At 54.2% G+C, this 15683-nt stretch overlaps 4 protein-coding genes across 4 annotated transcripts; all 4 read right to left on the reverse strand.

Moving 5' to 3' along the window:
- Positions 1-569: 569 nt before the first annotated feature.
- J4E78_001862 (uncharacterized protein) lies at positions 570-2235 on the reverse strand (the record flags this gene model as incomplete). The annotated part of the gene is made up of 2 exons (XM_049362515.1): positions 570-1211; positions 1264-2235. 2 exons carry the CDS (start codon positions 2233-2235, stop codon positions 570-572), a joined length of 1614 nt encoding a protein of 537 aa, XP_049225107.1.
- A 2177-nt stretch (positions 2236-4412) lies between these two features.
- J4E78_001863 (uncharacterized protein) lies at positions 4413-5978 on the reverse strand (the record flags this gene model as incomplete). Its single annotated transcript, XM_049362516.1, has 3 exons — positions 4413-4502; positions 4589-4806; positions 4862-5978. The coding sequence occupies 3 exons, from the start codon at positions 5976-5978 to the stop codon at positions 4413-4415; spliced, it is 1425 nt and encodes a 474-aa protein (XP_049225108.1).
- Positions 5979-6616: 638 nt separating this feature from the next.
- Positions 6617-7553, reverse strand: J4E78_001864 (uncharacterized protein; the record flags this gene model as incomplete). Its single annotated transcript, XM_049362517.1, has 2 exons — positions 6617-7300; positions 7350-7553. The coding sequence occupies 2 exons, from the start codon at positions 7551-7553 to the stop codon at positions 6617-6619; spliced, it is 888 nt and encodes a 295-aa protein (XP_049225109.1).
- Positions 7554-9127: 1574 nt separating this feature from the next.
- J4E78_001865 (uncharacterized protein) lies at positions 9128-10600 on the reverse strand (the record flags this gene model as incomplete). The annotated part of the gene is made up of 1 exon (XM_049362518.1): positions 9128-10600. The coding sequence occupies one exon, from the start codon at positions 10598-10600 to the stop codon at positions 9128-9130; it is 1473 nt and encodes a 490-aa protein (XP_049225110.1).
- Positions 10601-15683: the final 5083 nt, after the last annotated feature.

Raw genomic sequence — 15683 nt, forward strand, 5'->3', positions numbered from 1 at the left:
CCCCGCCCATCCAAGGCACGCATTCCCTCGACGACTTTTTCACCCATCTACGATCCATGCTTCCCAGACTTGAGTCTTGGAAATCCAATGTGACAGACGTCATTGTCGATCCAGTCAAGATGAAGGTCGTCCTGCGGATCAGCTTCATGATGCAGGCGAAAGGGGCGACGGAGGGGCAGATAGTGGAGAATGATTTGCTGTGGATGATGGAGATGGAGGAAATGGGTAGCGGGAAAGTGGGCATCAAGAAGAGTATGGAGTTTTTGGATGGTGCGGCGGCGGGCAAGCTGAGGGAGATTATGATGGGGATAGCGTAGGCTTCATGCTGAACGAGAAGAGTTTGACTTTGCAGCCTTTCATAGCTGTTGTTTATAGACGTTGAGGTCTCGCACTTCTATCCTGACGTACCAGACGAATGCCATCTAAGTTGAGTTGTACCATGCCTATAACTCCGTTGCTACCGGTCCAATATGAATATCGCCAACTTTTTTTTCGCTAAAGGTTTGATATGCGTGTCTCGTGTTCAATTATGTCTTCATGTACATCCTGTTCCATCATCTTTAGCCCATCTAGTTGGAGTGCCCATTAGTGTTTCCCTGTCTGACCATCCAGGATAGCAAATCCACCTTTGTGACAACAGCAACGGCCTTTGGCTCGCCATCGACGCGCTCAGTGACAACAGCCGCGCTGTTCCACTCGAAGAACTTGTTCAGATCGCTCAAGCTGGTCTCCTTGGTAATCTCAACAAACTCCCTTCGTCCCTTCTTGCCACCCTTTTGTGTGTTCTTCGCGTTGTCGCCGTCAAGCGAAAGACGGCCGAGGTCCTTGACGACCTCGTTCAGTTTGCGAAAATCGAACATGACCTCTTCGACGGGTGACTTTGGGGTTGCACGACCGGCAGCGATGTAGGATAGCAAGTTGCCGAGGGTCACTAGACCGACAAGACGCACCTTGCCGCCGGAAGAGTATGTGCTAACGGGAAGTTGGTCGAAACCTTTCTCACGCATTGTTTCGATGGCTTCGCTGCAGGGCGAGTTCGAGGGAACGGTGGTAACGGGTTTGAGTCGTAGGGAAGCGATGGTGGCGCCGTGGAAAGCGTCGGCCTGCTTGGTGGTAGAGAGACGGCGAGTGTTTGCGCCGTTCGTGTTAGGTGTCAGAGGGGGCGTAGGGGGGAGAAGGTCGTTTGCGGCAAGCCAGTCGTCGTCGACGAACTATGATACGTTAGTATGACACAACAGTAGCATAGGAAAAGAGATGACATACCTTGCTGAGATAGCTTCTAATGCTGTCGGGGAGGATGACGACGACAACATCATCTTCGGTGAGATCCATGTCTTTCGCGGCTTCGACCATGGCAGCCATCGCACTACCAGACGAACCACCGCAAAGAATGCCCTCTTCGGAGATCAACCGGCGCGCGTACAAGAACGATGTCCGGTCGTCTGTCTTGTACCACTTGTCCACAATCTTCTGCTCCAGGACGTCAGGGATGAAGTCGTATCCGATCCCCTCAACCTTGTAGCCCTCGTTCACGCGTTCGTCGTTCAGGGTCGCAGGAAGTGCGAGTATACTGCCGTGTGGATCGGCAGCTACAATCTTGACATCTTGCTTATGCTTCCTCAGACCGCGCGCTAGACCTGTGATAGTGCCTCCAGTTCCTGCACCAGCAACAAGACAGGTGATCTTGCCGTCGGTCTGTGTCCACACCTCCTCGGCCGTGCCGCACTCGTGCGCGAGCGGGTTGTCGGGGTTCGAGTACTGGTCGAGAATGTGCGCGTTCGGAATCTCCTTGACTAATCTCCTCGCAACGCCGATGTGGCTCTCGGGGCTATCCCATGCCGCACTCGTTGGGGTACGAATGATCTCGGCTCCGAGCGCCTTAAGAACCGCCACCTTCTCGGGACTCATCTTCTCGGGAAGTGTGATGATGGTTCTGTATCCCTTCACCGCACCCACCAAAGCCAGCCCAATACCCGTGTTACCAGACGTAGGCTCGATGAGTGTGTCACCGGGCTTTATGCGACCAGACTTCTCAGCGGCTTCGATCATGCGAAGCGCGATGCGGTCCTTGACACTGCCGCCGGCGTTGAAGGCTTCGACCTTTACGTATACGGTGGCACGGATGCCCAGGGATTGCGGAATCTTGTTCAGGCGTACGAGGGGCGTGTTGCCTATCTGCTGCGTTATGCTGTCCATAACCACAGGTGGGATGGCGGGGCGCGTCTTGGTAGACATGGTGGCGGTATTCGTGTGCTGAGGCGTGTATGTGATGCTGAAGTATGTATAGTGAGAGTTTCTGGAAGTATAAGTAAAGAGAGTACCCGCAACGTCAAAGGCAAAGAAGATGTCGTAATACGGCTGCAAAGTTGTCGCGCAGAACAAACTCGATGGCCTGACCCGCAAATAGCCGCCGCCGCGCTCAAGCCACCGCTAGTAGATCCTCACAACGCTAGCCGGATACGCTCAATCGCCACTTTCACGCTGCCGCCGCCACTGTCAGCTGCCTAGGCACGTGGTGGGTATGCATAACATCTATGAATCAGCATCTCGGTAGCCTACTAACAGCCAACATGGTGGCATCTGAATTTTAAGTACTCAACACTTCTATGCCTGTTCAGTTTGGTGATATTCTGACATTGACTTAATTCGATCCATGGCTGCAAGATGGAACCACGAACAGCTCTCTGCCATTCTCAGCTCCACTCGATCAGGTCTGAATCGAGCTTCCGTTGACCCTTCATTTCCAAATCTATCCCGCGCGGATGAGGAGGCCATCCGCGACGTGGACCCATCATCCACAGAAGCACGCATACTATGTACCTTTCAAGATCTTCTCACTCATCGAATCAATCCCAAAACAGCTGCAAATATCCTTGGTTCACTGACTTCGGCGCATTGCTCGTCGTCTATACCCTGTGATGCGAGCATACTCTGGGGCGCCATTTGCCATCGTGGCGAGATATGGCCGGAAGCAGAATTGAGGATATTAGCCGACTTGGTGGTAGAGCTCGCGAGGTTGTCATACCCTTTACCAGAGTATCCGTACGATACAGATGAGCCGGTTCAGGGCACCAGTAGCTTTGTGGACTTACCTGGCTTCGGTCATGAGCTCGGGGGTTATTTGCAAGGTATGGACATGAACAACCGCCGTGCTGAAAAGTCTCAGAAGCTGACAGTTTTCGGTCCAGGTCCAAAGTGCTATAGCTTGCAGTTCATGACCCCCGAAGCTCGCAAAGACGCGACGTTGAGGACGGCTGAATCAATGACGGAACGCATTGTCAGTGGTGATGTCGTCCTAGCTGTCAGAGATCTTTACAAGAACATCAACACGTTCGCTGCGCTTCTTAGCTGTCACCACATTCGAGGTGCACTGCCACAAAATAACATGGACTTTCGTGGCATGGCATGCTATCCAATCGTTGGTGCCCTAGAACACGAACTCAGCCTCAATGAAGTGACGCAGCACTCCGATGGCTCTGCTACCATGCCTGATCAAAACTGGGCGGCTTTCAGGTCATCGCAGCCTAGCATAGACCTTCCAGCGGCTACACAATGGCTGTCACTCCTAGGTCACGATCTTTACGACCGTCTGGTGGACCTTGTAGCGCCAGTCGGTCCTTTGTGGAAGGCCCAGGATGGCGAAGAGAAGATTACGGTGGAAAGATGGCGGTTCTGGCAGAATAGACTACGGTACTTTGCCTCAAATGATACCATTCTGGGCGATGGGATCAAAACGGCATGCAGACAAGCAGCAGATCACATGGACAAGACCGCCTGATTGAGACGTCACGGTGCTTAGGACTGAGGTATGTGATATGACAACACTGTTTCTAACAAGAAATGGGTAAACTTACCATCCATATGCCTCCAGACTGCGATCTCTTCGTTCCTGGTGCAACCATGAAACTGAGTTCGACCTCGCAGACATAGAATGCACCAACCTGTTTTCCGTGCAGAAGCCTCTCATCCAGCAACCAGACTTGGTGACAATTCTCAAGGGCGATATAGAAGCGGTGTTTTGCAAATGAGTGTATTGAGTTGGACTATCTAGAAAAGCAGCGCGGAACGCAAGACCAAATACAGGAGACAAGGATTGGACGCAGCACGAGCGCATGCGCAGTGAGTTTTCCATATGTCACAAAGTGAAAACATCGACTCAGAGGCAGACGCGGGTACGGGCGGAAACTAAGTAAGCAAAGGTGGTTGGGAAAGGAGATAAGGGAAATCCAAAGAAGAGCTAATACCAAGATGCGACAGCCGGATTTGGCGGCACAGCTTGCAGAAGCGAAGAGAAGGAAAGTGCTGGAAAGCGACGGATGAAATGCATGCCACTGTAGAACTGGAATGCGGTAAAAGCATTTTCGTTTCGCATCAAGATTGGAAGCATCTGTCGTCTGATCGGAGTGGGTGAATTAGAGTGCAAGGTCCAAGGGGTCAATCATTTCGATCGAAGGCGTCCCGACTTGCTTGAGCAGTTCGAACGGTTCGGTATCGATTCCGCCCTGTCGACGTGTAAGCAAAGGTCTCGGAGCGGGGAACATGTACTTGCCTCAGCATATCTTCGCCGCTCAGTCAACAGTGTCCATACGTCATCGCCGGTTAGTTTCACGAGCTCTGAGCCTTCGGACTTGAGGAGACCGAGCTCATGAATCTTTGCCCGAAGCGGTTGGGCTAGAACGCTAGCAGTCTTTGGAAAAACCTGGGTCTTCTTGGGAAATTTGACGTGGGTCAAGGGGAAATAAGCGCCGCGACCGTCACCTACGAGTGGAAGATACTGGTGCTCCATAGCGTTGCCGTCGTTGTAGTCTGTGTTTGCGTCAGTTACTGTGCACCGTCGTCAATACCACCAAGCGCAACTCACTCTCCTTGAAGTATTCGTAACTAGTCTGAACCTCTTTCTCATCTTCATCATTCCTCTTGCTCTTTGTCTTGGCCCTGACTTCGGTATCCTGGTTGGATACGACCTCGCGAATCAAGAACGGCTCATCCCATGTTTTGATGACGTCTGCTGTAGTCTCTGATCTGGTAGAGGGGTAGTTGCGCTGAACTTTGACTCCAACCAGCAAGTCGCTGATAGCGGGTTGCAGGCGGCTGATGTTTTCTTTGTTCATTTCATCCCCGAAAACATCCAACAACATTTCATAGACACTGTTGTAGGCTTCCGGCGTGGTAGACGTCAAATCGAACACCAAATGTATCAGTTTGTCTTTGAGATCAGTCGATAAGGCGGCGCGTACGCGAAGTGAGTAGGGAGAAGGCGTCTGGGTACCGTTGATTGTATGAGCCTTGTAGCCTTTCACTAACGGCGTGATTGACACATCTCCTTTCGGCATGTTTGACTTTTCCTCCTTCAGCTGGATTGATTTCTCCCCTTGAAAGAGATTGATGCCCTCGGGAATCTTTCGGAACTGTTCCTTGGTAGCCCAAAGATTATCGGGGAATCCGTCCACTGAGACATAGCGCCGTTGGATTAGAATGTTGAGACTCCTCTGATAGAGTCTACGATGTTTTGGATCTGTACTTGTTAATACATCCGTACTCGTAATCCTGCATGCCATTTTTCGCTCAGGTAGGCCGGTTTTGACGTGTCCGGGAAGTTTGGTTTTGAGAGCGAATTGACCCAGTAAGGTGGACATCGCGAACTCATCCTTATTTGAATTATTTGGCATGATGAGATGCCATTCGTGAGACTTTCTATCTGGGTTTTTGTCGACAGCAGTGATGTCTTTGAAATGGGGCCAATATGTCTCGCGAAGTTCAGCCCACGCGGGCTCCCGGAACTTGCGGTTGTACACAGTATCGTCGTATTCACCGGAAGCGTTCATGGACTTGAATGCTACACGAAGGATCAGAATGTCGGGAAGATCTTCGAGACGATAGGTCAGGCGACCAAGTACGGTCTTGGAGGATGCCTTCCATGCTTCGGCTTCCGACTCGACCTTTCGTGCTCTCTTCGCGGCCTTTGACTTGTTCGCCATTGTTCGTATTGCTGTCTTGAGTCCGGATTGGTGAAGTATCGATGAAAGGATGAGACGCCGGTGCGATGGTGAGTACTATGGGGTTAAACCACTCACCTTCTTATACAACATCCTGTTTTCGATTTCCGCGCTTGCCTCCAGTCATTTGGCCACGATGAGCAAGCTCACGCGCTGCTTGCTCAACCTTGGGAGGTCATGGCGACTGGTCATGATACCAGTTACTCGGTTTACTCGTGAGCTTGCCTCGGAACAATCGCGTAACGACATACGGACACATCGAATAACAAGTGAAACAACAAATACTGGGTGGTGTTTGCTCTGCACGAGACGTAGAAGAGCAACTGTTCTAAAACGTGCATTGTCAGGTGTTAAGGGTATCATCCTCGTACTTCGATGCGCTTGGCGGCTGTAACAGACGTAAGATCACCTCGGTCTCGAAGGAAGAGGCAGTCAGGCCGCAAAAGCCTCACGATTTCAAAAGTGCAACAGCAAACTTGATAATCTACACGCGTTAGTCATGACCTAGATCAAGGTAGAATGGACCTACTAGTTCCATTATTCAACGAAGGGGGTATCGATGTATCGGTACACACTCGAGCCTCGATCCATCCTACCCTCTGTGGCCACCTGTAGCTTCTTCAAAGCTGCTCAGCAACCCACTGCCACCATTGCTCCACATCAGCGCCCTCCTTACCCGCCTGAACATTACCCCCAATCACAGTCACACTCGTCCCGCTCTCTCTCATTTGCTCAAATGTGAACATGCCCTCGCCGCCCTCACCCAGCCACTCCTTCTCCTCGTCTACCTCATCTTCGCCACCATTCAACGCCGCACCTGCATCGCGAAGCGCCTTCGCCCTGTTACTCCTGACCTCGGTGATTGTCTTCTCGAGCGAGTTCTTGACAAGGTTTGCGGGCAACGCCGTGAAAAGATCCATCTTGTTCGCCGCAACAAGGACAGGGATCTCCTTTGGCCCTTTGCTTGTGGTAGCGTTGGTGTAGCGTTTCTGTAGCGAGAGGAGGATGTCGTGAAGGTACTCTCCGGCCTCGTTCAGTCCTGCTTCGTCGCCTAGTTGAGCGGCGTCGACGACGAATATTATACCGCGGATGTTCTTGGGGTCGGCAAGCTGGGAGGTCGCATAGTGACGGAGCTTGCCATGGCCAGGCGTGTCGAGGAGGAGGAAATTGCGAGAGCGCTCGAAGGCTGGATCGCCTGGTGAGCGGTAGTGCGATGACGCGGGGACGTGTGGGCTGGGGAGGAGAGCGGAGACGGTGAGAGGTGTGGTGGACGTGTGCGTTTGGGTTGTAGCGTTGCGCTCGGCCTGGCAATTGTTAGACGGTACGGGAGCATGGGTTTGGGGGATACGCTACCAATGTCGTAAAGGCCGTCTTTCCACTGCCGCTTGGGCCGGCTAGCAGGAGGGTGGGAAGTTGCGCAGCTGCAGCTGCCTTCTTGTAGAGGACGGTATGCAGTAGTATGGGCAGGCAGAGCGCGACGAGGAAGGTGATGAGGATAGTCGACAGGTTTGGGGAGAAGGCTGCCGTGAGCCAGCTGTCCTGATCGTACCACGCCATGGGGACCGGTGTGTGCTGTCGACAGAGCGCCGGATGCGCAATGCTGTCGGATGCTGGATGGAGCGTGTATGCGAGCCGCGTCGGGGTCAGGACGCTTCAGGGTGTCGCGTGGGTGAAGCGATGACGTGACACCGTTCAGCATCAACCAAAGTTTTGGCCGCCGGACCCTGAGTCAAGAAGGGACGCCTGAGCCGCGGGGAACACGGGAGCACGTCCGACGGCAAGAGCTTACAAGAACCTCACGTCTGATCTTCTTTACTCTTCTTTGCATGTGCGAGCACCTTCTCAGATATTCTGCGATGCTGGTCGCTCGTCTTGGCCCGGGCAACGCCCACGTAACCAACATGTACGCCAAAAGTCGCGTCGAGCCATGGCGTCGAGACCCGCCAAACATCACTTTCGGAAATGCTACGAACCATGATAAACGAAAAAGGGCCGCCTGCATTCGACAACTATCACACGCTTTTAAGGCACTACATAATCATACAATAGACAAGGGGCCGCCGTCATTAGCTTGCTCGTGCGCCGTACATCTCCCGTCCCTTCGTAACCGTGCCTTACAGTGGCTACGCAACCCTATAGGATCCTACGTCCTAGCAGATGTTGCATTTTCCTTGTGTGCGTCCTCGATCCTGCGGATCCAAAGCCTCCAAGGCTTTCCATGGCCGTGACCCATTACTCATACAACCATGATTTGCCGTTGCTGCCAAGCTCGCAAGGACAGATGCTGGGGCGCATAAGTCAGAGAGCGCCATACAGAGGCAGCACGAAAGAGATGGATGCGACCGTCGACCTTTTTTTACCTCCATGCGCCATGCACCATGCAAGAAGCATTCGTACTCATAACTCGTAGAATGTGCCCTCACCCTGCACCATCTGCACGTCTCGTAATGCGTAAAGAACACCATCATAAAACAGAAGTGAAACAGAGAAAGACATAACAGCATGGGAACGACGTGTAAAGAAGCTGGTCCCTCCAGGTCATACAGGCAATGACACCGGAGGTACCGCCAGAAGGGGGCAGAATTAAATATGCTTTGTGATGACACACCAAGACATGTACCAAGGTCAACCTGACCAGCAGTTGAGGCATCATATGCCAGCAGAAACAAGGGAGGTCATGTGCTTTCGGCTCAAATCCCAAGGAACGGGCATTGTACACATGTTCTCTGGAATCGGGCCAACACTGAACGTTGTACCGTCGCCAACATGCTCGAAGCCTGCGATGTAGCCTTTCTTGCGCCATGTATGATACACCTCTTCGTGTGCCGTTCTGACCTTGTCTGAGCTGCGGTGTTTTGGGCGTCGTTCGTTTGGGGAGTGGTGCTGGTGTAAGGGCTCGTCGGTGTTCGTGTTGGCAAAGGATCAAGTACAGTAACAATAACAAGGCCGCCGCAAAACCGAGATGTCATCGCGAAGCACCCAAAAATAGCCGTCGTTGGTAAGAGCTTCCCAACTGCCTGTACGAAGTGCAGTGAGGTGGAATTTCGTTCGAGAAGGGAGCGAGCCTCAGTCCATGTTGAGCCGGCCAACATGGTTCATGCAAGCTATGACAGCAGTCTAGTGGATGCTTGTCAATAAGTATGTGCTTGTACGTCGGGATAGTATCCGCGACTGCTCTCCATGCCTTGGAATCTTCCACAGCCTCCGATGTGCCAGCCAGCAGTTGGATACTCATCCTTGATCCTGCGATCGGGTGGCGGTAGAGTACTTTCAAGCTTAGTAGGGATAGTCTCGTAGATGGACGCAGGATAATAAGAATAGTCCTGAGGGGCATCCATCATCTTCGCATCGTCGTCTTCGACCATGTGCTGTTCGCCGCTAACGCCTTCGACCGGACCTCCACTCAGAGAACTTGCTGAGCTGACCGAATGACTGCCGACGGGACTTGGGTCTAGCGAGTACGTGTTACCACGATACATGCTGCCGCCCATTCCAGTCGCACCACCGCCCGACATACCGTTCCTCCAGGCCGGATAGGAAGGTTGGCCACTTGATCCCAGCCCATGATGACCGCCTCCACCGAGGCCAGACCCAGGCGCGCCTCTTGGGGTACCAGCATTGTGTGGACCCTCGTTCTGGTAATGGCTAGGTGACCTGCCACGGACAACGACGGGAGACGACAGCCGGGCTGCGATCTTGACCCAACGGGGCTCGGATTCTCGTGGAGTTTGCACGTTCGCCCACAACTCGACAATCAGATGGTAGTACTGTTGTTGAGCGCGACGCTTGCCATTATTCGCCGTTGCCGACTTGAACTGGATGCGTTCGAATGAATGCTGGTAGTTGCTACTGGCATGGCTCGCTGGGGAATATTGTTGCGACGAGTCGCTTTCGCTCTGCAATGGTAGCTGAGGACCCGGCACGGTTGAGGTTTGGTGAAAGTTACTCAGCCCATATCCACCATGCTCATGGCTCTTTCCCGGTGGTGTTGGGGCCAGTAGTTCCTTCTTCATCGCGAGCTGCGGGCCTTTGTCACGCTTAGGTGTGTGCTGGATCAGCTCGATAGTCTTGCCTGTGGAGCCGTCCACAGCCGCTGCAAGAGATACTGCCATGGACTGTATTTGCTCCGGTGGTTTGCCTGTCTGCTCGAGGTACATACGGGCGTTTGCGATCCAGGGCGTAAGCTGGAACGACACGTTGACAGCGAAATAGTTCCTGCGGTAGCATGTCCATACTCGATCACCGGAGTAGAAGAAGCCCTTCTCGATCTTGGCGTCGATATTGGGTGTCACTGTCGAGCCTTCGCAAGTGATGTTGCCCCATGTCTCCTGTGCGTTGAAAGGCGGCGTCTCGGGTGAGCCTGAGGGCGTCGCATAGGTGCTCGCGTGGTAAGCACCGTTGTAGGTCAACGGCATGGTGGTGGCAAGCACACTCCTAGGAGTGTCAGGTTGGGAATTGTACCGGGAAAGGTCAGCTCGAGGGGACAAGGCGTTGGGATATCTATGCACGCCAGGCGTCCCTGTCGTATAATTGTCCCTTGCCGACGAACCCATGGATGGTGACACAGAATGGCCTAGTCCTGGTGATCTCGCCGGAGGTAACATTGCCGACGAAGAGGGATCGTTTCTATCGCGTAGCTGTCAGCTGTCATGCATCGCTTCGGGTTCTACACGCACGAGTGCGCCACAAAGAAAACCTACAATCGTCGACTCGAAGACATGCTGCCGTAACCACACGTAGTGCTAAAGTAATTGTTTGGTACGGAATAGTGACTTGGGTAAGTGTTTGAAACCGTCGGAGAGAACGTAGTGTACGATGAGTATGCCAGTGCTGATGAGGCGTTGGAGCTTGGCGAGGTCGATATGGAACCAGACCCTGAGTCTGAAAGAGCCACGCTCGACTGGTAGCTATAGAATCAAGTCAGTTAAACTCGCAAAACAGAGCTATCCGGCCAAAGTGATGCCAACGACAACGATGTGTAACCAAGAGTAGGGTGGCACGGTATAAGTCGTCAACCAGACCAGGGGCGGTACGGCATTACCGCTAGGCTTGTCGTGTGATCAATGTGACAGACCAGCCTGTTGGGAAGACCAAGTGCGCCATGCATCCGGAGCGTGTGCGACGACAAGTATGATGGACGACATTGACTACGTGTTTGTTTTGGGGTAGGAGAAGCCTGAGCCTGGGCTGCACCACGCCATAGAGGCGTCGAGGGATGCAGGCTGGGGGCCACAAGGCTAGGCAGCACCACGGAGCCTGCCATGCCAGCCCGGGAAGGAAACGACCAATGAGAGCATCTACTTACGCACTGTCGGGACGATGTGTACCGTAACGGCCTGTAATCGAGCCCTGGTGGATACCGGTCGCAGTATGTGCTAGGACCCCGTCGCGTCTTAGCTGATCGGGTACGGCTGCGTAGGAGTTATGATGTGCATGCGCACCAATATGCTCGATGCATTCCTGGTCCGAAGAGAAAGGGTTCTCCGATGCCAATGGCAGCGGTGATTGCAGCACTGCTTATCCTGCACGTCAGCCAATCAATCCAGGGCAGCCGGTGTGCTGTTGAACAAGACGTGTGACAATAACGGACAACGTGCACGGATGCGCAATGGAGAGGAGAGAAAGATGCGCGTGGGACGTGGTAGCACAAGCGGCACCGCGATCGGGTGGCAGGACAAGCGTGCGGAACGCACTACAGGAACAGGAACAAATGCAGGCCCACAGTGTGGTGCAGTGAACAGAGGGAAGAAGGCCGATGCACCAACTGTGTTGTGGTGCAATATAAGAGCGCACGCGGGAGGAATGTTGGCCTGGGAAGAATGCGGAGAAGGGCGCCAGCTTATGGCTGGATGTGCAGCGCTTGGGGCGAGCGACTTGGGGGTTTGGGGGTTTGTGTATTGCGCAGGACATGGATTGCAAATACTTGGGGATTTGGCTTACCTTGATTCATCATTGCAACAGCCAGTGATGTATCGCCGTTCTGCTGAGATCTATCGCAGCGCCTTGTAGAGACACAACAACCCTTGCGAGAGACTGGATCTTACGCCTGACTCTACCACTCTACGCAGCAGTTCCGACAGTCTGGGTCGACTTCGATGGCGCCGGCAGTGGCGAAAGGATTTGCTGCTGACAGAGTTCCGCTGCGGCCGAACTGCTTCGCGCCGTCGCTCGAGACGCGGATTCGATCAGGCGAGGCAGCGAGTCAGCGTTTCGCGTGGCGGTTGCGATGCTAGGCTTCGGGGTGCCGGGCCAAGCGTCAAAGGATGCTGAAAGGGGATGGTGGTGAAGACCGACGACTCGTCTAATTACGCTGTTGGTTCGCTTGAGAGGCAATCTGGGGGGTTTAGCCGGCACAAGGGCGGGATCCTCGATTAGCTGCCGCTGCGCTGCGCTTCGCTGGGGGCTAGGCTCCGTTAATGCTGATGTTCGAGGGGAGATGCGGCTATTGCGAGCAGACGGTGCAATGCGTATATTGTCCAGCACTGTGGCTCGGTGGTGCGCGCGCTGCACTCTGGTCAATCGGTTCTTCAGCGCTCAGATCTACCGCAAAGCTTAGTCAATGGGCCTGTCATGGCAGGGACAGAAGGTTGGTGGGTGGACTGACAGTTTTGGGGTCGAGAAAGGTGCGATGCAGTGTGCGTTGATGTCACCCACGGCGGCTGCGCATTACCTTAAACCCTGGAGTTATAACGGCTCGTCTACGCAGAGCGAGGAGGCCCGCAGCTGCGCTTTGCTTCTTCCCGCGCACTCTACGCAGATCTGGAAGCTGGAATCCCGAGCACAGACAGGTACGGATAGCGGCCTTGTCGCTAGGTGCCTGGATATCTAGCTGCGACGTAGGCGGTGTGGGCGCGTCTCTGACGTCGCTTTCCTGCGATCTGTCAGTCTCGCAATATCAACCGAGGAAGTGGTCGCAACGGGGGTGGAGCTTACAGGGTTCTGCTGCAGTCTTCCAAATCAAATGATGTGGCGTCGACTGATGTTCAATCGTGGCGGCTTCGACGAGGATGCTGACCCGTTGTCGGACACTGGGCGATTTGCACGCACGCCAGGTTGGAGGAATTGCTCAACAGGAACAGATTTACTGCATGCACTGCAATGAGATGTTGTGACAGAGACCAGAATCGACAGTGATAGTGCCGTTGACGTATTGTGACAGATGTGAGCCAGGTTCGGTATACCAAGGGTCCGTATGGTGAAGGGGCCGAAGCATATATGCACCGTGCCCTCTATTAAAATTTGAACTCTTGCTCTCAGACCGTTGCACAAGGTTGCCAGGGTTCAAAACCCCCGTGATCTTCGAGGCTGGTAGGGTACCGGCTTATGGTCTCAGAACAATGACCTGGAGTAGACTGTTGGGAATAGTGGGTCCAGGGAAGGGACTAACGGCAAGCAATGGAAGAAGTGGGAGGGCTCAAGGATACGAGCGGCTGTCGAATGGGAGTGAGCTTGCAGAAAGTGGATGGTTGAAGTACAGTTGACAGGCAAGAAGCGCTACAGCTCGATACAGAGTAGAGACGGACTAGGGTGGTGACGGACTTGTTGGCTCAAAGGAGAATGCCTACCAAGTGAGAATAGCTTCGAAGCATGCTTAGCATGCTGGATCAAGATTCAGCCCCAATGCATATGATCCGTATTGCTCAGACCTGGCCATTTTCTAGCACCACGGTAGCATTGGCAAGCTGCAGCGGCGAGCCTTTCCCAAATGGGGAGCCTGTATATCTCCGATGTCAGGGAGAAGTGATTTGCCTTGGTGCCCAGGATTACGTCTTTCGAATAGTCGCTGAGCTTCGCATTCCTTGCACGGAAGAATGGGCTTTTGCTACCTCGCGGGGCCAGGGCCCACCCCCATGCCACACATCGATTGGCGCGCCCGGCAAAGACATCACAGTCCCGTGCAGCAACGCAGGAACATGGACCACAACACCACTCTCGAAATGGGGGCCGACTCGACACGGCAGCTAAATGACCGGACTGGCGGGTCGTCGATGTTTCATCTCGATCAGCCGCCCGGAATAACCCTTGAAGCGAACAGATGATCATGGTTTGCTCTTGCTACGGCTGTACTAGATTAGACTATCAGTCACGGGCGGCGTCCAGTCAGCGGCAGATGGCGAACGGGCCAAGACCAGGCGTAGCTAGCAGCGCCGCGGGCCGACAACCGTTGGCAGACGACAGGTCGTCCCGCAGATGGACAGTGAAAGAGGGAACTAGAGGACAAGAGGGTTGGGCTCGAAGCCGTTACCTGTCACAGAGACGAAAGCGACGGCACTACTTGGCCCCGCGGGGGAACGGTTTGACGTGACTGAGGTGGACGAGGGAAAGCATCCACATACAGGCGCCACTGCCAGCGAGTGATGCGCAGATGTTGCATCGCCTCGAGGTTTGGGTTAGAGCACTATCAGCGCCATGATCCGGGCTTTCATCTGCCCCAAGCATACTGTGACCCGACACAACGGTAGATGCGCAACGCTCCGAAAGAGGGCACAGCCAGTCATGGACGGCGTGGGCCGCAGGAGGTCGCCTTTGCTCGGCGGCTGCTGTCAAGCGACGATATGGGCGCGGCGAGCGGCATTTCGAGTCCAGGGTCTCAGGTTAGGCGACGAACGGTGAGGAAAGCGAGAAGCGGCGGGCCCGCGATGCCTCCCTTGTACAGATGGAAGATGAGGCGATACGTGATAGATGGCCCACGGAGGAAGGAGGGATGGGCGTGGCAGGGGGTTGGGAAGGAGCGCCCGGTGACGTGCAGCTTCTCCCGGGTATTCCTCCTCCGCTTGTATCCTCACCTTTCCGCTTTGGGCTCTAGCGTGTCTTGGCCGCTCCCTCCGTGAAGCTGGCACGCCCCCAAACCTCCCAAGTCCCTGCCATCGCGATATCGCGCACCCAGCACTGCGCCAATATCGTCGTCTTCGTGGTTTTTCTGCTGGCTTCAGCGATCGTTCACACGACCATGGTGACATGCCAGTCCCAAACCTCGCTGTCTCCATGTGTCGCGCACGTTGCGGTCGACCACGGAGCGCCTAGGGCTGACGCATCACGAGCACTCGTCTCTTCGCAATACAGTACTTACCTCTCAATGGATACTTCACTGCCACGCTGATCCAATCACTGCCACGCCATCAGCCTCTACTAGCGAACGAGGCAGGCCATCAGGCTTGCTGCAGGGCTAAGATGAGACTCCGGGCGCACTCCCTCGACTTCTTCGCCGGGACTATCATCTGACGCGTCTCTAATGCAAATTGCCAGACCAGGATTTCCGCTTACATTCTACTCGTCCTACCACATTTTGCGCGCGTAGCCCCTGGTGCTTTCGGCACCGGCCATGACATCTCACTGCACCCATGCACAACAGCCGTTGAAGTGTAGATGTAGATGGTGGCTGAGCAAACCCAGGGGATCGCCGCTTGATACAGCGGTGCATCCAATCTTGAGGTCACGAAGCACTCGACTATCCTGCAGGGCGTCTGCTGTTGAGGCACAATGGGCTGCAGCCTCCCGCACCCCCCGTGACGGCGATGGTCGGCTGTCAAGCAGTCCTCGTAATCGATAAAACCATGGCGACCCGCAGCCGCCTCAAATGTACTATCGGGAAGATCAGGAATCGTTGCAGACCTTTCTGTGCTGTCTCAGTCGACTCGAAGTGGACTGAGGCTGCATGATCGTCAGGCTGTTGCAGCAGCTGTCTGC

This window comes from Alternaria triticimaculans (assembly GCF_023758025.1).
Source record: "Alternaria triticimaculans strain BMP 0046 chromosome Unknown scaffold_2, whole genome shotgun sequence".
In the NCBI taxonomy this organism is placed as follows: domain Eukaryota; kingdom Fungi; phylum Ascomycota; class Dothideomycetes; order Pleosporales; family Pleosporaceae; genus Alternaria; species Alternaria triticimaculans.